General features: G+C 44.8%; 1 protein-coding gene across 2 annotated transcripts in view; it reads right to left on the reverse strand.

Moving 5' to 3' along the window:
* The window catches only part of arhgef38 (Rho guanine nucleotide exchange factor (GEF) 38), a 99,506-nt gene that overhangs the window by 44,379 nt on the left and 29,144 nt on the right, over nt 1–25,983 (reverse strand). The window contains exons 2-5 of one of the 2 annotated variants that reach the window (XM_060851623.1): nt 12,633–12,820; nt 11,448–11,571; nt 7,606–7,753; nt 5,214–5,231 (exon numbers count right to left, since the gene is read on the reverse strand). In XM_060851623.1, the coding sequence (XP_060707606.1) occupies nt 5,214–5,231; nt 7,606–7,753; nt 11,448–11,571; nt 12,633–12,820 (478 nt within the window). Of the gene's footprint in view, nt 1–5,213; nt 5,232–7,601; nt 7,754–11,447; nt 11,572–12,632; nt 12,821–25,983 lie in introns of those variants that run through there. The other variant, XM_060851624.1, reaches the window with a different exon arrangement.

Here is a 25,983-nt window from a genome sequence, read left to right on the forward strand (position 1 = left end):
TTCTTGAAAAGCGAATGGAAGCAGAGTCCTTGAACATGTTGAAGACAGAGGGGGATAGATGTTTTGTTAAGCAAGAGAGAGTGAAAGATTATCGGGATAAGTAGGATGTGGAGTAATCGGATCAGACACGATCTTGTTAAATGGTTAAGCAGGCCCAATGGTACAAATGGTCTACTTGTGATCCTTATAGGAATGTTTTTAAGTTGTTGAGGATGGGATTCAATTGAAAATTTTGATAGAAATAAAACAAATCAATAGTTAGCAGTTAATTCAACATTAAACAGTTGTATGATCTGGAATGTTCTACTTGAAAAGGTAGTGGAAAGAGATTTAATCGGAGTTTTCCAAATGAAACTGGATAAGTACTTTTAGGGGGTAAAGCTTACAGGACTAGATGGAAAGGGCAGGGGAGTGTGAGGAAATGAATAGCTCTTTTAAAGAGCCAGTAAGGCAAAATGGGCTGAATGGCCTTGTTCTGTCCCTGATTCAAACTGGCATATAGGTCGTATCTAATCAAGCTCTCTGGAAACTTTAAACACTTCACAGCCAACGAATTACTTTTAAAGAAAAATCACTCCATCAAAATAAAGGGAAAGATGTTAACCAGAAGCCTTCCGCCTTTTTCTTTCAGTGGTGCATCTTTGATATATCTGAACAGTGTCTTGGCTTGAAGATTCATTTAATACACAGGATTTCTCACAATGCAGCACACAGTTAGTGCCACACTGACTGAGTAGCCCACAGCTACCTAGACTACACCTCCTCTCACCCTGTCGCCTGTAAAAACACCATCCCATATTCCCAATTCCTTCGTCTCCGCCACATCTGCTCCCTGGGGGACCAGTTCCAATACCAAACCACCCAGATGGCCTCTTTCTTCAAAGACCGCAAATTTCCCCAGGCTTGATCGACAATGCTGTCCACCGAATCTCCTCCACTTCCCGCTCCTCCGTCCTTGAGCCCCGCTCCTCCAACCACCACCAAGACAGAACCCCACTGGTCCTCACCTACCACCTCACCAACTTCGATATACATCGTATCATCCGCCATCATTTCCACCACCTCCAAACGGACCCCACCACCAGGAATATATTTCCCTCCCCTCCCCTATCAGAGTTGTGAAAAGACCACTTCCTCCATGACTCCCTCGTCAGGTCCACACCCCCCACCAACCCAACCTCCACTCCCGGCACCTTCCCCTGCAACTGCAAGAAATGCAAAACTTGCGCCCACACCTCCCCCCTCACATCCCTCCAAGGCCCCAAGGGATCCTTCCATATCCGCCACAAATTCACCTGCACCTCCACACACATCATTTACTGCATCCGCTGCACCCAATGTGGCCTCCTCTATATTGGGGAGACAGGCCGCCTACTTGCGGAACGTTTCAGAGAACACCTCTGGGACATCCGGACCAACCAACCCAACCACCCCGTGGCTCAACACTTCAACTCCCCCTCCCACTCCACCAAGGCCATGCAGGTCCTTGGACACCTCCATCGCCAGACCATAGCAACACGACGGCTGGAGGAAGAGCGCCTTATCTTCTGCCTAGGAACCCTCCAACCACAAGGGATGAACTCAGATTTCTCCAGTTTCCTCATTTCCCATCCCCCCCACCTTGTCTCAGTCCCAACCATTGAACTCAGCACGACCTTCCTAACCTGCAATCTTCTTCCTGACCTCTCCGCCCCCACCCCACTCCGGCCTATCACCCTCACCTTAACCTCCTTCCATCTATCACATTTCCAACGCCACCTCCCCCAAGTCCCTCCTCCCTACCTTTTATCTTAGCCTGCTTGGCACACTTTCCTCATTCCTGAAGAAGGGCTCATGCCTGAAACGTCAATTCTCCTGCTCCTTGGATGCTGCCTGACCTGCTGCGCTTTTCCAGCAACACATTTTCAGCTCTGAGCAGCCTGGATCACAAGCTCAAGTCCTGCAGTGCAATTCAAGCTAATTCAGTGGGAAGGAGGTAAGCAACTAAGTGAGCCAGGCTTTCAACACCATCAATAAGATAGATTATTGGAATCTTGCTGTGCACAAAGGGGATATGATGGTAAAGCACTAATTTCATTGGACTAATCATCCAGAGACCGAGTAAAGCCCTGGGGCCGTGGGTTCAAATCCCACTGTGGAATTTCGATTCAACTTATAAATCCAGAACTGAAAGCTAGTCTCTGCCGTGGTAACCATGAAATTATCAATGATTGTTGTAAAATCCCATCTGGTTCACTAAGGCCATTAGTGATGGAAATCTAGCAGCCTTACCTGGTCAGACCTACATGTACCGTCATATCCACATGACGGCCAAGTAAACCACATTGCATTGAAGAATAAAAGACCACCTGATTTACTACATTATAACAGTGGCTACACTTCCCGAGCTGTGTAGTAAAGTACAATGAAGTGTCCCCAGGTTGTGAAAGGTGTTACATTAATTCTTGCACACATTTAACCTCTTTTGATTAGATTATATTCCCAACAGTGGAAACAGGCCCTTTGACCCAACAAGTCCACAAGGAGGAACCGATCCAGACCCATTTCCCTCTGACTAATATGCCTAATACTATGGACCATTCAGCAATTCGCCAGACCTATACATCTTTGGACGGTGGGAGAAAATCCATGCAGGCACAGGGAGAATGTGCAAAATCCACACAGACAGTCGCCCGAGGCTGGAATCAAACCTGGGTCTCTGGCACTGTGAGGCAGCAGTGCTAATCACTCAGCTACTGTGTCACCCCAAGATGACCTTTTTGAGGTATGTAGGGAAGAATTGCAGGATGGAACCTTAGACAAATATATGACTATATTTACCCTGGCTGGTGCTGGTTTTTTTGAGTGACTGACAAAAAGACCTGATGCAGGAAGTTAAAAAAAGAAAAAGGCACAGCATTGAGGTGAAGCAAAGTTGGTTTAACACTCTGCTGCAAAATGTGGGAATGAGATGGAAGTAAGGGAAATAGTTTCTTGATTCTTAGGGAATATATTGTTTGTGGGAATATATTGTTCCTACGTTGCTGGTTAGTTAGTTAATTCATTTGCTCTCTTGGGAAAAGGACTTTGGATCCCAATGCAGTTGAAATGTTGTAACGTACTCTGATATAGCTGTGAAAGAAATGCAGTTTACACTCGATGTTATCCATTACACACTGATCGACTCGACAATCCCATATTCTATTTATTCCGGATTGAACTCATGATTTTATATCTCTCATATAACTTTACACATTATTCAGAACTCGCAGATCTCACACAACTTCCTTTCGGAAAAGAGTTTCTCCTTTATTATTGTTTGGTAATACAGAACTCGAGAATTGCAGGATAAAAGGCATTTTTTGAAGCTTTTCATTTTGCTCACTTCAGGACATTTGCAGGTATATCAATGTAAGGTTTTTAAATACTCCAGGAGAAGAGAGTGCTGTTTGGTTGGCAGGTGGACTCTGATTGGTAGAGTTTGTTGTCATGTAGAATGCACCAGTTAGATGATTACTGACAATTAACCACCATGCTGTGTTTACATTTGAACACTGAAGGTCAACACTCATTGGTCAAGGCATTGCCCTGAGGAATGAACCAGTGAATGGCTGTCGCCTCTTGTATTGTGTTGAAACAAGGATAGTACAGGTTATTCTGCTACAACACAAATTCACTGTAACGCGATTGACAAATAGGGGACGTTGTGTCCAAAGCATAAACTTTTAAAACGTGTGTTGACTGTAACGTGATTGCTATTAAGTGCTATTTTTAATTGTGCGTTTTTATATAACACGGGGTTACACAAGAACGCCACCATAGCATTATCGAAGAGATAACTATTTGCATATGTGTTCTTTCTGTCTGCAAAGGACTGGCCCCATTGTGTTGTATATGTGGAAGGGATAGCCTGACTGTCAGTCTTAAACTGGTGTCAGTATAATTCCGAGCATCCTCAGGATACTTCAGCAAATGTTGTCCAGTCACAGAATCACATCTAATGTTGGACACCACACCATGTTGTGAGTTTTGCAAGCAATGTCTGGTTGGGTGCAGTAAATAGCTTGTCAGTAAATCGCTGAAAAGACACAATGTTTGATACAATCTGCCAGTCATTTGGGCATATGGCCAACATACCTGGCATCACACCGGCACTGAAATTAAATACCACATTGCTCATTTGTTTGGTAGGCAGAACATCTTTTTAGCTTGAGGATAGCATCCTGTTAGTGGTGAACATTACTGGTGAAATACCTAGTTTTACCTGTTACGCAAAGTTATGACAGAATTTACCCTTGATGGGTAATTTTAGAGATAGTGTGGGATTTTTTGGGACTGCAAGTCATGGCCCTACATCCGTTCATGAACTTGCACGATAGACAAAAAGAAATGATCTGATTAGATTAGCCATTATCCCACAGAATGGCTATAATGTTCTCTATTATCAGCATTCAAACTGGCACCATGTAGAAATGTCCCATGTGCATAAGGTCAATCTATAATAACACGTGGAACTACAGGTTTGGCTGTAAACTGCCAATCATCATCAAACTGGTGCATTGTTCATGGCAACACCTCTACAATTCCTAGGTCACTTGCTGACCAGTCAGCACTGATGTCCTGTACAATATAAAACATTCAGCCCCAGTTCTGATTAAGGGTCACTGCACCTGAAATGTTAACTCTGATTTCTCTCCACAGATGTTGCCAGACCTGCTGAGCTTTTCCAGCAGCTTCTGTGGTTGTTTCTGAATTACAGCATCTGCAGTTCTTTCGGTTTTTATTGGTCCCCTCTTGTTGGTATTTTTACGAGGAACGCAAGATGAAAACCTCAATAAAAATGTCTTTTTTCAGCATTTCCCCTTATGTGGTCAATATTCCAAATGATTAAAGAAGGGAGTACAGTAACTACAAATGTATGGTTTGATCACAAGTCCCATTTACAAATCCAGTTTATAGCTTTAGTGGATTACCAATAATTCTGGGATAAACATTTACTCAGAAGCTTCCAAGATTATTTCCCTGAGTTAATGGTCATATTGGCAGGCAAATAAATGATGACTAAAAGCCACGGAACAAATAGAAACTATTCTAGTGACAGATTAATGTATAAATCATCGTATACTCAGAGAGACAGCCATAGCCAGAGTCAGAGCCAGAGCCAGAGCCAGAGGATCAAGGAAAACTAAAAGGTGGAAGTAATTCTTTTATCATAAATAAAATTGTATACTCACTGCTCCTGGTATATTTTCCTAATTTTTAAAAGAAATAAATCATAATTAAAACAAGTTTAAAAAAACTTGAGCATAAAGCAATTTTAGAAATTGAAGGCTGTATAGTTTCAGAAAAGATCTACTATTAAGTATTACCTTTTCAGACCCGTATATTCACGCTGTTCTCAAGGGGAGTGTGATTTTTTTTTTAATTCACTGAGCACTTTAATGCCAAAGAGACCATTGACTAATTCTGATGAAGAGTTAAGATCAGACTGGTGCTGGAAAAGCACAGCAGTTCAGGCAGCATCCGAGAAGCCGGAAAAATCAACGTTTCAGGCAAATGCCTGTCATTCTTGGCAGTACCCATTTCTGCCTAGTTCTGATGAGGACCTGGCCCATTCTATCTGAACCCCAATTTTAGCAAACAGCCACGGTCAACATAGAGTTGGAACCGGAGCCATATCTGGAGGTTTGCTGACATGATTCTTGACCATACGACCCCTGATGTTGTTTGAAGGATAAATATTTGTCAAGACATGGAGGGAGAACTTAAGGGAGTGAAACAGTGGAACTCATTCAAAAAAAAGTACCTCTGACAATACAGCACTCCCTTACTGTAGCATTGGGAATGTCAGCCTCAATGATGGGGGCTTGAGCTGCTTATGCTGCAGAGCTTTCGGATCTAAGTTAAAATTGCTACCCACTGGGCCACGACTGATATTCATAGAACATAGAACATAGAACATAGAACAATACAGCGCAGAACAGGCCCTTCGGCCCACGATGTTGTGCCGAACATCTATCCTAGATTAAGCACCCATCCATGTACCTATCCAATTGCCGCTTAAAGGTCGCCAATGATTCTGACTCTACCACTCCCACGGGCAGCGCATTCCATGCCCCCACCACTCTCTGGGTAAAGAACCCACTCCTGACATCTCCCCTATACCTTCCACCCTTCACCTTAAATTTATGTCCCCTTGTAACACTCTGTTGTACCCGGGGAAAAAGTTTCTGACTATCTACTCTATCTATTCCTCTGATCATCTTATAAACCTTTATCAAGTCACCCCTCATCCTTCGCCGTTCCAACAAGAAAAGGCCGAGAACTCTCAACCTATCCTCGTACGACCTAGTCTCCATTCCAGGCAACATCCTGGTAAATCTTCTCTGCACCCTCTCCAAAGCTTCCACATCTTTCCTAAAGTGAGGTGACCAGAACTGCACACAGTACTCCAAATGTGGCCTAACCAAAGTCCTGTACAGCTGCAACATCACTTCACGACTCTTGAATTCAATCCCTCTGCTAATGAATGCTAATACACCATAGGCCTTCTTACAAGCTCTATCCACCTGAGTGGCAACTTTCAAAGATCTATATACATAGACCCCAAGATCCCTCTGTTCCTCCACCTGACTAAGAACCCTACTGTTAACCCTGTATTCCGCATTCTTATTTGTTCTTCCAAAATGTACAACCTCATACTTGGCAGGGTTGAACTCCATCTGCCACTCCTCAGCCCAGCTCTGCATCATATCTAAGTCCCTTTGCAGCCGACAACAGCCCTCCTCACTGTCCACAACTCCACCAATCTTCGTATCATCTGCAAATTTACTGACTCACCCTTTGACTCCCTCTTCCAAGTCATTAATAAAAATTACAAACAGCAGAGGACCCAGAACTGATCCCTGTGGAACTCCACTTGTAACTGGGCTCCAGGCTGAATATTTACCATCTACCTCCACTCTCTGACTTCGACCGGTTAGCCAGTTTTCTATCCAATTGGCCAAATTTCCCTCTATCCCATGCCTCCTGACTTTCCGCATAAGCCTACCATGGGGAACCTTATCAAATGCCTTACTAAAATTCATGTACACTACATCCACTGCTCTACCCTCATCCACATGCTTGGTCACCTCCTCAAAGAATTCAATAAGACTTGTAAGGCAAGACTTACCCTTCACAAATCCGTGCTGGCTGTCCCTAATCAAGCAGTGTCTTTCCAGATACTCATAAATCCTATCCCTCAGTACCCTTTCCATTATTTTGCCTACCACAAGTAAGACTAACTGGCCTGTAATTCCTGGGGTTATCCCTATTCCCTTTTTTGAACAGGGGCACAACATTCGCTACTCTCCAGTCCCCTGGTACCACACCCGCTGACAGTGAAGACGAAAAGATCATTGCCAACGGTACTGCAATTTCCTCTCTTGCTTCCCACATAATCCTAGGATATATCCTGTCAGGCCCGGGGGACTTGTCTATCCTCAAGTTGTTCAAAATGTCCAACACATCTTCCTTCCTAACAAGTATCTCTTCTAGCTTACCAGTCCGTTTCACACTCTCCTCTTCAACAATACGGTCCCTCTCATTCGTAAATATTCACCTCAGAAAGCCACAGGTACTTACTTCAGAGCATCAACTTGGTTCCTTAAATGTCGCCGAATTTCATCATCTTTGTCGTATGTTTCAAGCAAACTATTGGCATCATCGTGGTGATAACAATAGATTTTATAAACTTCTTCCAAAGGAGTCTTAAGCTGTAAGAATATTTCACCTGTTTGAAGAAGTGAAGACAATGTAAGTAAACAGAAACTGGCCTTCACACTTAGAAATGTGGGCGGCATGGTGGCACAGCGGTTAGCACTGCTGCCTCACAGCGCCTGAGACCCGGGTTCAATTCCCGACTCAGGCGACTGACTGTGTGGAGTTTGCACGTTCTTCCCATGTCTGCGTGGGTTTCCTCCGGGTGCTCCGGTTTCCTCCCACAGTCCAAAGATGTGCGGGTCAGGTGAGTTGGCCATGGTAAATTGCCCGTAGTGTTAGGTAAGGGGTAAATGTAGGGGTATGGGTGGGTTGCGCTTCGGCGGGTCGGTGTGGAATTGTTGGGCCGAAGGGCCTGCTTCCACACTGTAAGTAATCTAATCTAAATACTAAATCATAAACTAATCCTACCAGGAAACTTAACTGATCTCAGCTAGAGTCAGAGTGAGAAAGCTAGCCTCGCAGTCTCCCTGCTCCCCTACTGGTAGCAGTGCCTAGGTCCAAGTTATAACATTCTTTAACTAAATCTCTCCATTTCTGTCTCCACTCCTTAAGACTGTCATTAAAACTCTTTGCTGAAATATTAATGTCCCCATTCCCTAATGACAATTAAATGGCGATTAAAGAAAGGGTCATAATGTCCAGTGACTAATTTGTCTGACTGTGTATCCTAGCAATGCTTCTGCAGATTGTGGAAGGTATACAAATGGATGTTGTTGCAATTCATCTGCAGATCTCATTTTTTACTCGAAGATTTTAACCTACTGCGAATCCTCTTACAAGGATGCCTTCCTTGAAGAAGCTCTCTTCCTCCCTCTACAAGGATTTCAGTGAGTCCCTCTCTCACTGCACCCCCCAGGTCATCTCCTCTGCACAGAAGCTCTTACCTCCTTCCGCCTATCCCACCTCCATCGCCCCTCCCCCTAGTCCCTCCTCCCTACCTTTTATCTCAGCCTGCTTGGCTCTCTCTCTCTTATTCCTGATGAAGGGCTTATGCTCGAAACGTCGAATTCTCTATTCCTGAGATGCTGCCTGGCCTGCTGTGCTTTGACCAGCAACACATTTGCAGCAATTCATCTGAAGAAAAAGAAAACTCAGAAACATGCTCCTGTCTGTGTCTTGTGACAAATACCCACCTCGTCTTTTCCCTCCCACTTCCGCAGACCCATCGCTCCTGGCACCATGCCCTCCCCTACCCCCCCACTACCTGCTTCCCCCATCCACACCTACATACTCTTCCCACCCCCCACAATCTCTACTCCTGCTGTGCCCACTTAACTCATGTCATTCCCAGCTACAGAAATTGCTTTGATGTTGGGTTGGAGTTGACAGGGATTATGTTTGCGTGTGTGAAATCTCCAGCATTTACTCTCTGGATCCCTTTTGCAATATTTATAGGAAATGAGGGAAGTTGTAGATTATGTTCTCACAAAAAGACAAAGATTTCAAACATTAACACTGTTACTCTCTCTGCACCAGTAGCTGTTTCCAGCATCTTCTCTTTTTATTTCAGATTTCCAGCAACTGCACTACCTTGTTTCAGCATGAATGGTGTATTAATGTTGCACATTTATTGCCAAAAGCTCACAAAGAAGATGCAGACACTGAGGAGACAAAGGAGGCTGCATTGTAATCTGAATGGGGTTTTAGGGGGTTTGCCCTTGGATGCTGAATATTCACTGATTGATATGTAAAGAGGAGTCTTTGGGAAGATTGATATGGTAATTTCAGCAGGAATGTTACTGTTAACAGGATTTTTGAGCTTAGTATGTGATACGGAATTAATAAAAAAAGACCAAGCCATCAAAAGAACACCAGTCTCCCTTTATCAGCTGCCTCAACTACTTGTTAATGGTTATATCGAACATTTCATCATTAAGGTCCTTGCACTTTAACCTGGTATGAGAAGCAGATTACAGACCTGAACTTGCCTAAAGATAGCAGAATTTCTGTCAAAATCAATAAGTACAAGATAGCTATTTACTGAACCACACAAAATATCTCACTTAATGTCATAAGAACATAAGAAACAGGAACTGGGGCAGGCCATTCAGCCCGCTATTCAATGCAATCATGGATGCTTCACCCCAAGCCTCAACTCGAGTCATCTCATCTCCTTACACCCCTCAACACTTTAAAAACAAACTTTCTAATTCCTCTTTTTAAAACTTTCAGAGATCCAGTTCTTTGAGGCGGAGAATTCCAGACGTGCACTACCATCTGGGAGACAAAATTCCTTCACATTAAATGAGACCCCGCCCCGCTCCATATTCTGCACCTATAACCCCAAGTTTGTGATTCCTCCGTCAGTGCAAACATCTTCTCAATGTCTACCTGGTCAAGCCTCCTCTTGCATGTTTTGAATTTTGTCCGGCAAATGCTGAAGGTATGCTGCTGGTAGGGGTGTATATAATAAGATGAGGCACATGTTCTTACTGAACTCGAAGAAGCTTAATTATTTACAAAGGATGGTAAAAGAAGACTTCTGAAACAGTCCTGTTCCATGTGATCTGACATCAACATGACACAGCTCCTTATGCACGTGCTCAGTAGCAGTTCCCAGAGTTCTCTTTGCTCCAAGGTATGATGGTGGAATAGGTGGGGGCTGTATTTCACAGTCTGGAATAAGCTCCCAATTCACATGAATCAGAAGAGAAAATGACAGTGGGAGGCTGTGTTAAAGGTTTACACTTATTCCTCATTTTCCCCATTGATTGTCGATCAAATGCACAAAGGGCACAATTTCCAGCTGTTATTGGTGTTCACCTCCTGTTATCCAACAATAATGTGACTAATCCCAGTGTTATTACCCCAGTGCTATGCTGGCATCAAGGTGAAATCATTGAAAAAAGACGTCAACGACTGAAAGTGTAAGGACAGGAACGTAAAGTTATACAAAAATAAAATCAAAGCTTTTGCATTTTAGAAACTGAATACTTGAGGATTAATCAGTTGTACAAAACATTGGTTGGTCACAGCTGGAGTGATGTGGGCAGTTTCAGAAAGACCCTTTAAACCATAAGGAGCAGACAGCATAATAAAAGGGTATTACCGGAAACGTGAAATATTGAAAGGTGTGCCAACAGAACAGAAAAGTCAACAATCATTTGAAAAGGCACTGGAATAGTCCATTTGATGCCTTCAGTCTGCTTCCCCATTCAATAAGACCATGGCTGATCTTATATCTCAAACTGACATCTCCACAATTCATGGAGAAATTGAGGACTGCAGATGCTGGAGATCAGAGTCGCAAGTGTGGTGCTGGAAAAGCGCAGCAGGTCAGGCAGCATCCGAGGAGCAGGAGAGTCAACGTTTCAGGCATGATGGATCACCGCAATTCATGACTCCATTAACAAGTGGTTAAGTAAGGTTATTAAAATCGTAAAAACACCAATTGAGAGAACTGAGAGTAAGATTATCCCTCTGGTTGCAGAGTGAGAAATGAGAGCATAACAACTAAATGTACCAAGAAAGGAAGAGGAGAATGACAGGAACTATCTTTGCGTGAGCTGCTACTGGAGAGTAGGTGGCCAACTCCGATGGCTTTAGTGAAGATAATGGAGAGAGAGCGAGATTGGTTTGGAATTGTTCCACCACAAAGTCAGTGTGATGGGTCTGAGACAGTGCCCTCCTACTGCCCTGTAGATGCCTGTGATTCCCACAGGGATACTTCATTGTCAAGCATAAACACATCACTGCTCACATACCGATCATCTGCATCTCTGGATCATCTTCAGCAATGGCATATTCTAACATGGACAAGAGCTTGGCAGATATCTGATGAACAGATTCAATGTTGCTGAACAACCCATCGACATCAAGACACTCCATCTGCGGATACAAATTGAGGTCAAATCACAAAGACAACACAGTCTAGACTGTCTGATGGTGTTTAAAAGAGATATGTGGGGCACGTTTTTCCTACAAAGGGTGGTGAGTGCCTGGAACGTGGTGATGGTGGTGGAAGCAGACACAATAGTAACACCTGGGTGAATACATGAAAAGATCCTGTAAGTGAAGACAGTTTCTTACAGAAAGGCTCAATGTGTTGGCACAGCTGAGAGGGCCTAAAGGCCTGTTGCTGTACTGTGTCGTTCTTTGCTCTATGATGTTTCATGGACTGTTTTAAGAAAACATTTCACACTTGACCATGCCAGGAAGTGTTAGGGCAGGTGACTAAGGCTTGGTCAAGGAACTAGGTTCAAAGAGTGTCTTCAAAACAGAGAAAGAGTGGTATGGAGAGAGAATTCCAGAGGTTCGGGTCTAGTCAGAGGTGTAAATGGCAGAGTGACGAAATCAGGGAAGACTGTGAGGTGACAGTCTGCAGGAGCACAATGATCTTGGAAGTTCATAGACCTTGAGAATGTCAGAGAGATAAGAAAAAGCAAGACCATGGAGGAATTTGAAATCAAAGAAATTACTTATCAAATGGAGGTATTGTCCAACTTGGACTAAATGAGGATCAGTGAGCACCGGGTGATGTACAAACACATTGTGGTGTGAGTTAGAATATAGTCAGTAATATTTTGGATGAGATCAGCTTTTAGGAAGGAAGAAAGAGAGAGGAGAGACAGGAAAACATTCAAATAATCAGAGCTACAAATAACAAAGGCATGTGGATGGTCTGCAGTGGAAGATGAGTGAGGGAAGGGACATAATGGGTATAATGGAAATAGGTAACTTTGGTAATGAAAAGGGTTCAAAGTATTGTCACCAGATTTGGGAGGGGCTGCTGCTATGACCTTATGAGAAAAAAAAACACTGCAAGAGGTAAAAATGTGGAATTGATTTTAACTCTGCAAAAACCCACAGAATGTCAGCACACTGAAAAGGAAGTCAACAAATCAAAGCTACTAAGAGGAAAGGTTCAAGTAATGTTTAGAGAATATTACCCTTTTCTCTCTCAGTGGGTGAACCACGTGTGTGATGCACAGATCCAAGTCGTTGAAGTGATCTTTCTCAGTCACTACTAGCTCTTTGATGACCTTTAACCTCCTGCCCATCATGCGCTGCCTCTGCTCCTCAGGGTCCAGAGGTGGGGTCATTGGTGCCTCGGGAATGGCGTGGGGAGTCATCTTAGCTGTGAGGGCAGGAAGGAAGGAACATCAGAATCAACGATCCGAGAATAAAAAGGAGGTTATTCAGAAACTAAAAGAAATCAAGACACAGGAGGAGACCGGTAAGCTCTTTGAGTCTTTATTGCAACTTGAACAGATCGTGGCTGATTTTTACCTGAACTCCATCACTGACCTTGAGTCTTTAACACCTGTCTGTCTCTGATTTGAAACTCCTGTTGTTTCAACAGCTAACTTGGAAAGGGTTCCAGATTTTTATTGCCATTTTGTATCCATCAGCCCTGGACAATGTGATGATCACTCTAACTCAAAAGAATTTCCCCCCACTCATCCACCCCATACTTTTTGCCACTTATCTTAAATATTTGGCTATTGATGCAAGTCAAAATCCAAAATTTGTTATTAGGGTGTGGATCTTAGATGGGGTCTTGTGCTTGGTAGGATCTCGAGGCTAAGCTGTTGATAAATTTGCATTTTAACTAGCATTTTGCTAACTATTTACACAATTAAGCTTAACATGAAAATCCATACAGAATTCCCTCTCTCCAGACTCTGGTGTTAGTTGATGTCTTAAATCACTGCTTTTGGAGGCTGACCGTTTACAGATTTGAGTATTAACCCTTTCCACTACAAAAACCTCTTCATAATTTCGAGCCGCTAGATTTAATTTCCCTTTAACACTCCCTGCTCTGAAAAATTCCAGCTCCTCCAGTCTCTTCACATTGACTGGTGTTCCTCATCCTGAGCAAATTCTGAGATTTATAAAGTTTTAGTGTACCTTCCTGATTGTTGTAGAGTATCCATGCTTCTATTGATAAACAAAGGATCCTTTGAGCAGAATCTCCTGCTCCCACAGGTGGTGAGCTTGGAGCTGGCAAGGACATCGTATTGGGTACAGTGGCGGCACTCTCAAACCCTGTGTCTTCCTCATTCTTCCTCAAGTATGAGGCAGGAATCTTGTTCAACCTCCCTGTCCTGCCACCAACTGGGGTCTTTGGGAGGGCAACAGATCACCAGATAAGGGCCTGACACCCAACCACCACTGTGAGGAACAACCCGGCTGCAGGAAGGTCTGTCACCATGCAGTCAAACTGGGAGCTGGGGGTGTGGGTGGCATAGAATTTCAAAGGACAGCCCCATTGAAGGACTGGAGGTACCGCAGGGTGGGGGCTGGAGTGTGGGATGGGGGCTGGAGTGAGGGGGTTGGAGAGTGGGGGCTGGTGAGAGGGCTGGGGGCTAGAGTGTGGGGTGGGGGCTGGAGCAAGGGGTCTGTAGAGTGTGGCGTAGGGGGAGATGTCTGCTGAGAGCCATCCCCCTGCCCTTGCTTCTGACCCCCTCTAGCCACACTCCCCAACAAAAGAAACCCCACCCTCCCATCCAGACAGCACTTTCCCTGAAACAGGCCTGGGTGCAGTTCCAAATGCAGCCATGGTCTTCACCATGGTGTTGCTGAGCACACAAGAGCTGCCAGCCTATCACGGACCAGCAGCTGTTGCTGGGCTAGCTTCCACCCCCCCTCACCCCCAACTCCTCCCTCTCCCATTCTCTCTCCTTCCTTTAATGCAGGGGGTTAATTCCAGGTGTAGGATTGGATGCTGCTTTGGTAGGCCTCCAGTGGAACAGACCACACACCCCTGCCAGCAGGCAAGACCCCTGCCCTCTCAACAGCATTCCACCCAATAGGGTTTCATTTTTAAGCAGCTTTCAATGTGGTCCTTCCACCTTCAAAGATCTGTGTATGGACAGCCTGGGGTCTGTGGATGAGTGTGCGCTCTGTGAAAGGATATCACTGGATTTATATTGCTGAGGAATGTCATCAGCTGCCCCCATTGGCTACTCTTCCTTTGTGTTTTAAGCAGCCATTTTGAAGGAAAGAATTTTCATTTATCTCGCACTTGCCATGATCGCTGGACATCACAGTGTTTCAAAGCGGATGCAGTACCTTTTGAAGTGTAATTGCTGTTACAATGCAAGAAACACAACCAGCAATTTGCACACAACATGATGTCCCAATACACGCTGCTATTGCGAGCAGGTAATCTGTTTTTGTGACTTGGTTGATTCATGAACAGCGGCCAGGAGAAAACACCCCGGATCACTTTGAAATACTGCAATGGGATCTTTTACAGCTGGCAGACAGATGCCTCACCTCATTGGAAAGATCAGCCCTTCCAACAATGCAGTAGTCCCTCAGTCACCCTTCAGTTTCAGACTCAGTCCCTGAATTGGGATATGAACCCAAAACCTTGTGACTCAGGAATGAGAATGCACCACTGCTAGCTCAAAGACCATTCTCAGGACATCCAATAACATTCCACAGCCCAATTAAATACTTTGAAGACTCTTGTAGAGAAAGATGCAGAGACCAGATACAATAAGTCTAGTCTCAATGTGACTCAGGTAATGCTGTCTCTCCTTAACACCATTAATAAAACAGTGACAATATCTGTTTCATATTAAGAGATTCACTGTAACGTAGTTTGCCATGTCTGTCCATTTCCTGCCCCTGCACAAGATATTTCCTCTTCCCTTATTCCTGACGTTCCCTCAGCCTGCCTCTTATTCCTGGCCCTGCCCTGATTCCTGATTTTCCAACCCACCACAGTTCCTGTTCCCACCCTCTGTTCCAATCTTTAACATCTCTGGTGTCACTCGTGGGGACTTGCTGCTCTACTTCTCCCTGGCTCCTGTTCTGAACTTGCACTGAAATCCTGGTACCAGGAGTTAGTCAGTGCAGAATGTTCTGAACTTCAGGGGCTGCCTGCACTGACCGGTTTCTGCCAGGAGATGGAGTCTGTATTAAAACTTTGTCATCTGAGCACTTTCTTAACATTTACTTACAATATTGTCATTTATAAATGTAGAGGAGTATAACACAAATGTATTTTAAAGGTTATTTTCTTCATGAAAACAGGCATTTAGGAATGCACACCATTCAAACTTGATAATGTTTAAGTCTTTCTTTTATATTAATTGATTTACTTTATTTTGCAAGTTGTTTCAGCCAGGACGATGCAGCGATTCAATCTGTACATTGCTCTTTTTTCTAGAATTTAATAGAATAGCCTTAATTGCCATACATACTCAATGAATATCGTGAAAAGTTTATACCTTGCCAATTACAGTGCTGATTTGGATACAAAACGTACCCAGGCACAGCTTTCTTTAGTTACAAGATTTTAAACAATAGATTAATAAAAGGTCTAGCATTACAGAAATAAAAGTTTAGTCTAGCAGATCACAGAGGCTCCTAACCCCAGTCCACACTGGGCCCTGGCTCCTGACAGCACCAGTGACACCCCAACACTGGGAGGCCGCTGCAGGAGGCCAAGTGGTCACCACGTCAACGCCAGGAGGCCCCCTAAGGGAGGTGGCCGCTATGCCAGGCCAGGGGATCGCCATGCCAACACCGGGTGGCCGCTGTGCCAGGCCAGGGGATCGCCATGCCAACACCGGGTGGCCGCTGTGCCAGGCCGGGAGGTTGCCATGCCAACACCGGGTGGCCGCTGTGCCAGGCCAGGGGATCGCCATGCCAACACCGGGTGGCCGCTGTGCCAGGCCAGGGGATCGCCATGCCAACACCGGGTGGCCGCTGTGCCAGGCTGGGAGGTTGCCATGCCAATGTTGGCAGGCTGCTGTACCAGGTCAGGAGCCTGAGAAATGTCTGAAGGAACTTAACTCCAATTTTAACGTTAATTTTAGATTAGATTAGATTACTTACAGTGTGGAAACAGGCCCTTCGGCCCAACAAGTCCACACCGACCCGCCGAAGCGCAACCCACCCATACCTCTACATACACCCCTTACCTAACACTACGGGCAATTTAGCATGGCCAATTCACCTGACCCGCACATCTTTGGACTGTGGGAGGAAACCGGAGCACCCGGAGGAAACCCACGCAGACACGGGGAGAACGTGCAAACTCCACACAGTCAGTCGCCTGAGTCGGGAATTGAACCCGGGTCTCAGGCGCTGTGAAGCAGCAGTGCTAACCACTGTGCCACCGTGCCGCCCGCAAAGAATAGATCAGATTAGTTAGAGTGTTGAAACAGGCCCTTCTGCCCAACATGTTCACACCAACCCTCCGAAGAGCAACCCGCCCAGACCCATTCCCTGCACATTTTTTGGACTGGAGGAGGAAACCCATGCAGACACAGGGAGAATGTACAAACTCCACACAGACAGTCACCTCAGGGGGGAATTGAACCCAGGTCTCTGTTGCGGTAAGGCAGCAGTGCCAACCCACAGAAGGAAGCAAATTTCTATGAGATCCTATGATTTACTTAAAGTTATGATTTTCAGAAATGCAATAACAATTTTAAGTGAGGTTGTAAAGCTCACACATAATATCTAACCATGTTTCACCCTGACACCTCTGATAAAGCGATAGATGTACTTTGCATTAGTTGCTAATAGTTTCCAAAGCAATTCTCCAGCCTGTGATTTTCTTCCTTTCAGCTGTGTGTTGACTGACATGACAAATTTATCATGGTATGTGTTAATCTGCTTGTTAAAAGCTGAATAGAAAGCTTCGGTTTATCACAGGCCATGACACTGGTATCCTGGGCCTCCAGAAGCTAAACAGAGGCCGGCAGCTTCTGGGTCCTAAAGACAGTCAGCCAAGGCCCACTCCTCAGCAAATCCAATGACCGGAAGATAAGTGTTCATACCTTCTTGTCATAGGATAAGGGTTCGAGGAGAGGAGTCAGGGGCATGGGCAGAGAGCGGATTTCAGACGCTACCTCTTAGCCCCAATCCATGCATCCAATTACCCAAGATCAGGGCAATTGAGGCCTGGCACTACTGAGCAGGGAGTCACTCAGGTTACTCAGTCAGGGGTCTGCCACTTTTCCTGACTGCCAATAAAGCACATCTTTGAGAAATCATAGTCATAGAGTCATAGAGATGTACAGCATGGAAACAGACCCTTCAGTCCAACACGTCCATGCCAACCAGATATCCCAACCCAATCTAGTCCCACCTGCCACACCCAGCCCATATCCCTCCAAACCCTTCCTATTCATATACCCATCCAGATGCCTCTTAAATGTTGCAATTGTACCAGCCTCCACCACATCCTCTGGCAGCTCATTCCATACATGTACCACCCTCTGTGTGAAAAAGTTGCCCCTTAGGTCTCTTTTATATCTTTCCCCTCTCACCTTAAACCTATGCCCTCTAGTTCTAAACTCCCTGACCCCAGGGAAAAGACTTTGTCTAGTTATCCTATCCATGCCCCTCATGATTTTGTAAACCTCTATAAGGTCACTCTTCAGCCTCCAACGCTCCAGGGAAAACAGCCCCAGCCTGTTCAGCCTCTCCCTGTAGCTCAAATCCTCCAACCCTGGCAACATCCTTGTAAATCTTTTCTGAACCCTTTCAAATTTCACAACATTTTTCTGATAAGAAGGAGACCAGCATTGCACGCAACATTCCAACAGTGGCCTAACCAATGTCCTGTACAGCCGCAACATGACCTCCCAACTCCTGTACTCAATACTCTGACCAATTAAAAAAAGCATACCAAACGCCGCCTTCACTATCCTATCTACTTGCAACTCCACTTTCAAGGAGCTATGAACCTGCACTCCAAGGTCTCTTTGTTCAGCAACACTCCCTAGGACCTTACCATTAAGTGTATAAGTCCTGCTAAGATTTGCTTTCCCAAAATGTAGCGCCTCACATTTATCTGAATTAAACTCCATCTGCCACTTCTCAGCCCATTGGCCCATCTGGTCCAGATCCTGTTGTAATCTGAGGTAACCCTCTTTGCTGTCCACTACACCTCCAATTTTGGTGTCATCTGCAAACTTACTAACTGTACCTCTTATGCTCGCATCCAAATCATTTATGTAAATGACAACAAGTAGAGGGCCCAGCACCGATCCTTGTGGCACCCCACTGGTCACAGGCCTCCCGTCTGAAAAACAACTCTCCACCACCACCCTCTGTCTTCTACTTTTGAGCCAGTTCTGTATCCAAATGGCTAGTTCTCCCTGAATTCCATGAGATCTAACCTTGCTGATCAGTCTCCCATGGGGAACCTTGTTGAATGCCTTACTGAAGTCCATATAGATCACATCTACTGCTCTGCCCTCATCAATCTTCTTTGTTACTTCTTCAAAAAACTCAATCAAGTTTGTGAGACATGATTTCCCACGCACAAAGCCATGTTAACTATCCCGAATCAGTCCTTGCCTTTCCAAATACATGTACATCCTGTCCCTCAGGATTCCCTCCAACAACTTGCCCACCACCGAAGTCAGGCTCACCGGTCTGTAGTTCCCTGGCTTGTCCTTACCACCCTTCTTAAACAGTGGCACCACGTTCGCCAACCTCCAGTCTTCCAGCATTTCACCTGTGACTATCGATGATACAAATATCTCAGCAAAAGGCCCAGCAATCACTTCTCTAGCTTCCCACAGAGATGATAATTTGAGGATCCATAATGGCTGTTCATTAACACTTCATGGTTTAAAGTGGTTGGAGGTTGTGAATGTTGCGAATGGACTTTCTTGCCCAGAAACAAAATGGTGAAATGGCAAGAAGCATCGAACCAAGCTTTACAGGCTGAAAGAATATGTACACGCATTGTGCCCATCTCATCATAACTAAATAAGCAATAGTTCAACATCCTTAAGGCAATGCCTGAGCCGATCAGAGTCAACCTGCCTGGTTTAAACTTAAACCAAGCTTGGCAGTTAACTGTCAGTCATCTTCTAACTGGTGCATTCCCAACTGGAAAACCTCTACCAATGTAAGTCCACTTGACAACCAATCAGCACTCTCTTCTCATGCATTTCCAAATGTTATTCCCTTTTAGATTGGTACTTCTTGCAAATTGTCCTGATGCAAAATGGAAACTTCAACAAAACTTGTCTTTTTCAGCAGTACACACTTAGAGCTCAGCTTAGATTAAACCTAAGAGTCCCCTGTACAGTCTGGTCTCCACATGACTGTATCAGTGTATGATGTTTTAAAAACAGTATACAAAAGGGATGGAAACAGAACTGGGAGGTTATAGAAATGAAAATCAGCACATGCTGAGTCTATTTCCAACAGAAATAGGAAGGCTAAAGAGAGACCTGATAGAGGTTTTTAAAATCAGGGAGGAGTTAGACAGAATGGATGTAGAGATGAGTTCATTTCTGAGTAAGCCTAAAATGAGGAGTCATGAACATCAGGTACTCATTAATAGCTCCAATAGGAAACACTTTGGGATATATTTTACATCAGCCAATTGGGTGGGCTCCCATATCCCCCACAATCGGGTGCCCCTCTTCCTCTGGCGGCACGGTGGCACAGTGGTTAGCACTGCTGCCTCACAGCGCCTGTAGACCCGGGTTCATTTCCCGACTCAGGCGACTGACTGTGTGGAGTTTGCACGTTCTCCCCGTGTCTGCGTGGGTTTCCTCCGGGTGCTCCGGTTTCCTCCCACAGTCACAAAGATGTGCGGGTCAGGTGAATTGGTCAAGCTAAATTGCCCGTAGTGTTAGATAGATGTAGGGGTATGGGTGGGTTGCGCTTCGGCGGGTCGGTGTGGACTTGTTGGGCCGAAGGGCCTGTTTCCACACTGTAAGTCTAATCTAATCATGAATCATGAGCTCTGTCATTTGGCCAATTTCCCAAATCACAGGAAGCAAATAGGTGAAGACTTCTGCAGCTGACCAGCCATCTCAAAATCACTCACTAACAAAATATCGAACTAGGTAACAATCCACATCAGTTGTGTGCTGTTTTGTGGCACGCTGCGCTTCCTGGGAGTTGGATGTAGGAAGGGTTTTATAACAAGCAAAGCACAGGCAGCAGGGTGGCGCTGTCTACATGATTTCTGACTCACTTTTAAATAAATATTTTGATTCAAGACTAAAACAAAGACGAAGGCCAATTCCAAGAGCAGGGGACCTCGACACCTGTAGTTGTGACTGAGTTGTCATACACAATGTTACCCCCTAATGCCTGATATCTTTGCCTGCAGTCCTGATTGGGTGGTGAGCATTCCACACCAGCCAACCTCCTTCTCTAATTGGTCACCTTCCCACAGGTTGCCCGCTAATTGGCAATCTGACATTTGATTGGATGAATTGAAAATGCGGGGGCTGAAGGAAGCCTGCAACAAAATGTAATACCCAGACTGGGAGGCCCTCTTGTGATGCAGTGGTAGCATCCCTACGCCTGGACCAGGAGACCTGGATCCAGAGCTGTGTAATAATGACTCTGAACAGTTTGATTAGAAAAATAGGTTAACTTGTTTTTAAAAAATGCACTCCTAAAAAGAACCTAGACTAGGGAGCTCTTGTGGTGCAGTTGTAGTTCCCTGAACCAGGAGGTCTGTGTTCAAGTCCTGCCTGCTGTGTAGTAACATCTCTGAGAAAAAATATTGAAATCTCGGACTGTTTCCCCAGATAGTGGTGTGGAACTCACTGCCATCGGGAGACAAAAAGTATTGGTGTATTAAAGAGAAGTTAGAAAGAGCAAACAGAGAGAGAAAGGACTAGATGGATATACTTGACAAGGCAAGATAAAGTCAGATGATAGAGGTACAGCATTAACATCAATGAAGATCAGTGGTGCTATAAATACTTCTTGGGATGTTATGTAAAGGCCGGTGAAAAGGCTAATTGAAGTCTGTTCATGCAGAGTGATTTACAATTGAATTTCTAGCCCAGGTGTCTCTTAAGAGAAGACTGGTGCTGTGATAAGAGACTGTGGGTTTTTGAGAAGAATTGACAAAATGGCTGTTCTTGTCTTTATCTACCATGTCCTCTTGTGAATAGACCTCTCGGTGAATAAAATGGAAAAACAAATATTTAATCAAGGAAATGTATTTAGCCTTTGTCAAAAGTAAATCCACAACAAATGCCATTTGAGGGAGTTTGTTATCTCTGGAGATACAGCAACCAAACACAGTGCTCAGAGATAGTCCATACATGTTATAAACTTCCTGTAACCATGGCTATGCACAGTGATACGCTGAGCTTTGAACTCTGTGCTTCCATTTAATGACCATGTGCCAATCATTGACAGTGAATAGCATATTCTTGAAAGAAAAGGATATTTCTGGTTACAGGTGGTGAACTGCTAGTCTGTTGGGATTTTGATCTGATCTGTCACATTCTCCTGGTCCTTTAAATCAATCTCTCAGAGAGTGATTCTGTTGAATTTATCACCCGTATTTCTTTGCTCTCTCTGTGTTCCCAGGGGGTAGGTTAGTATCTGTGTTCTGTTTGCCCAGCGTGAAACCTGCCTGGGCTTACCATGAACACAAGAGAATCAAGAGTTCCTCTCTAAAGCTCGATCTCAATATGATGTTCACAGCTCATGGCCCTGAAATGTGTCAGGTTATAGATCTTACTTCTCAGTGGAATGCCAATTAAGAGAATCAAAACCAAACTAAATTCCTCAGATGTGATTCACTGCATCACCGGGGAGTGGAAATAAATCAAAAGAAGTGGCCCATTTTTGAAAAAACTTTTCTTTAAAACTTTGTTTTTTCCTCCTTCATGTGGGCATTCCTGATTAGCCCCCTCCCCAACATTGTTTGGCCATTCCTAGTTTTTGAGGAGAAAGTGAGGACTGCAGATGCTGGAGATCAGAGCTGAAAATGTGTTGCTGGAAAAGCGCAGCAGGTCAGGCAGCATCCAAGGAACAGGAGAATCGACGTTTCGGGCATTCCTGAAGAAGGGTTTATGCCCGAAACGTCAAATCTCCTGCTCCTTGGATGCTGCCTGACCTGCTGCACTTTTCCAGCAGCACATTTTCAGCTCATTCCTAGTTTTTCCTGAACTCTGTGCCTTGCTCAACCATTTACAAAGACAGTTGAGGTTCCATCATATTACTGTGGGTCTGAGGTCACATGTAGCCCAGACCAGGTAAGGACGGCAGATTTCCTTCCTACCTACGGCAGCTCATTCCTTCCTGACAGTCGTTACCTCTCGGCTGAATCTTTTTTTTATATTTCGAAAATATACTTTATTCATAAAATATTCATAAAATAATTTGATACACTGTACATTAGGTAATGCCATACATATGTCCACATTTACATACACAGCTCAGAATTATTATTATTACATACAGGTCTGTGCATTTCTCACTCATATATTGAGCTGAGGCATCAGCAGAGCCCAAATGACTGCATGGGCCCCCCGTGTGCCCACTTCACAGGTTAACAAGTTGGAGTGAGGGGTCCCACAATCCCGATCTCTCACTGGAGCAGTTTGAATCGCTTTAAGGTGAGACTTTCACCTGCACTTTGGGAGGCAGTCCTGTGCTAGGTAAACAGCTGGCCAATTGGATGGCTGGCATTTCTGTAGTGCCAGCAATGCCAGGTGAGGGTGGTGGCTATTGGCAGTATAACGGACAGATCCTAAACTGGGAGGAGCCAGCCCTTTGAAACTTTCATTATCTTCATTCTTTCAGGGAGAGGTGAACATGTTGTCATGGGTCTGGAGTCACACGTAGGCCAGACCAGGTAAGGATGGTAATGAGAAGATTTGTAGCTCAGGTTGAGTTTCTGGGTGTAGGTTTGCTCGCTGAGCTGGAAGGTTCATATCCAGACATTTCATCACCCTACTAGGTAACACCTTCAGTGGTGAAAATGTGTTGCTGGAAAAGCGCAGCAGGTCAGGCAGCATCCAAAGAGCAGGAGAATCGACATTTCAGGCATGAGCCCTTCTTCAGGAATCCTGAAGTTTCCTGAAGAAGGGCTCATGCACGAAACGTCGATTCTCCTGTTCCTTGGATGCTGCCTGACCTGCTGCCCTTTTCCAGCAACTCATTTTCAGCTCTGATCTCCAGCATCTGCAGTCCTCACTTTCTCCTAGAACATCTTTAGTGTTCCTCAGTTGAAGCGGTGTACATGATTCCTGCTTTCTATTTATATGTTTGGGTTTCTTTGGGCTGGTGATATTATTTCCTGTGGTGATGTCATTTCCTGTGGTGATGTCATTTCCTGTTCTTTTTGTCAGCGAGTGGTAGATGGTAGGATGGTAGATTCCCTTCCTGAAGGGGAATAATGTACCAAATGGGTTCTACAGTATCCTTGATGGTACCCAGCACTGACATTTCCAATTTGAACTTTTTGACCAAATTTGTACTGCACTAGCTGCTGTGGTAGGATTTGAACCCATGAGCTGAAAAATGTGTTGCTGGAAAAGCACAGCAGGTCAGGCAGCATTCAAGGAGCAGGAGAATCGACATTTCGGGCATAAGTCCTTCTTCAGGAATGAGGAAGGTATGCCAAGCAGGCTAAGATAAAAGGTAGGGAGGAGGGACTTGGGGGAGGGGAACCCATGACCCTTGAACATTAACTAGGCAATGGCAAATCCACCTTGCCGGATTTTACATGATATCATGTTGCCTTCACACCTGCCTACTCAGGAGCCCCTGAGTCTGGTATCATTCTGGGAAATCATTTTATGACAACTGCTCCTGTACCTGGTTGTCTGTTATATAACCTGGACACCATGACAGTGAACCATACTCCAGACATGGTCTAACCAAAGCCAATCCAGGTTTTGCATATTTCTTTTATTTTTGGTTCTCTTCCTGTAGAAATATGCCCAGTGTTGGGCTTATTGATCTGACTGCAAATGTGTTGCTGGTCAAAGCACAGCAGGTTAGGCAGCATCTCAGGAATAGAGAATTCGACGTTTCGAGCTATTCCTGATGAAGGGCTTATGCTCGAAACGTCGAATTCTCTATTCCTGAGATGCTGCCTAACCTGCTGTGCTTTGACCAGCAACACATTTGCAGCTGTGATCTCCAGCATCTGCAGACCTCATTTTTTACTTATTGATCTGACTCACTACTTCTCTACAGCTTGACCTCTTGACCCCATTTAGACTCTGATTTTCCTCTCTTCCTTATTCCTTTCAATAAAATGTGCCACCTCCCATCATGATTGAAATTCAGTTGCCATCTACATGCCATTCTGCAACATTTTCATTACCTACTTGTATTTTGTCACATTTTTCCTGGTATTACATAACAACATTAATAATTGGTGCAGGAGTAGGCGATACAGCCCTCAGGTCTAACCCACCATCCAATATGGTCATGGTTGATCTGCCCAGGTCTCAAATCCTCTTTCATGCCAGATCAACATATCCTAAACTCCCTGCTATTTCAAACATCAATCTACCTCCCGTTTAAATAAGGGGGTTGTGAAATTTGAAAGGATTCAGATAAGATTGACAAGGATGTTGCCAGGGTTGGAGGATTTGAGCTATAGGGAGAGGCTGAACAGGCTGGGACTGTTTTCCCTGGAGCATTGGAGGCTGAGGGGTGACCTTATAGAGGTTTATAAAATCATGAGGGGCATGGATAGGGTAAATAGACAAAATCTTTTCCCTGGATTGGAGAGTCCAGAACTAGAGGGCGGAGATTTAGGGTGAGAGGGGAAAGATTTAAAAATGACCTAAGGGGCAACTTTTCCTGGGCGGCACAGTGGCACAGTGGTTAGCACTGCTGCCTTACAGCGCGAGGGACCTGGGTTCAATTCCCGACTCAGGCGACTGACTGTGTGGAGTTTGCACATTCTCCCTGTGTCTGCGTGGGTTTCCTCCGGGTGCTCTGGTTTCCTCCCACAGTCCAAAGATGTGCGGGTCAGGTGAATTGGCCATGCTAAACTGCCCGTAGTGTTAGGTAAGGGGTAAATGTAGGGGTAGGGGTGGGGTGCGCTTCGGCGGGTCGGTGTGGACTTGTTGGGCCGAAGGGCTTGTTTCCACACTGTAAGTAATCTAATCTAATCTAATCTTTTTCATGCAGAGGGTGGTGCGCGTGTGGAATGAGCTGCCAGAGGATGTGGTGGAGACTGGTACAATTACAATATTTAAAGTGCATCTGGATGTGTATATGAATAATATACCTATTGCCCAATGCTGGCAAATGGGACGAGAGTAGGTTGGGATATCTGGTCATTGTGGACAAATTGGACCGAATGGTCTGTTTCCGTGCGGTACATCTCAATAGCTCCATAAATAGTCCCAGCAATCTAGCCTCCACTTCTCTCTGGGGTAGAGAATTCAAGTCATTCACTCCCCTCTGGGAGAGGATTCCCTTCACACCGAAATTGTAAATGAGCTCTCTCTTACTCTGTAGCTATATCCTTGGGTTTTATGATCCCCAACAGCTGCGCTATCAAATCCCCTCACATCATCCCTC

Source organism: Hemiscyllium ocellatum, chromosome 36 (genome assembly GCF_020745735.1).
Source record: "Hemiscyllium ocellatum isolate sHemOce1 chromosome 36, sHemOce1.pat.X.cur, whole genome shotgun sequence".
Lineage (NCBI taxonomy): Eukaryota > Metazoa > Chordata > Chondrichthyes > Orectolobiformes > Hemiscylliidae > Hemiscyllium > Hemiscyllium ocellatum.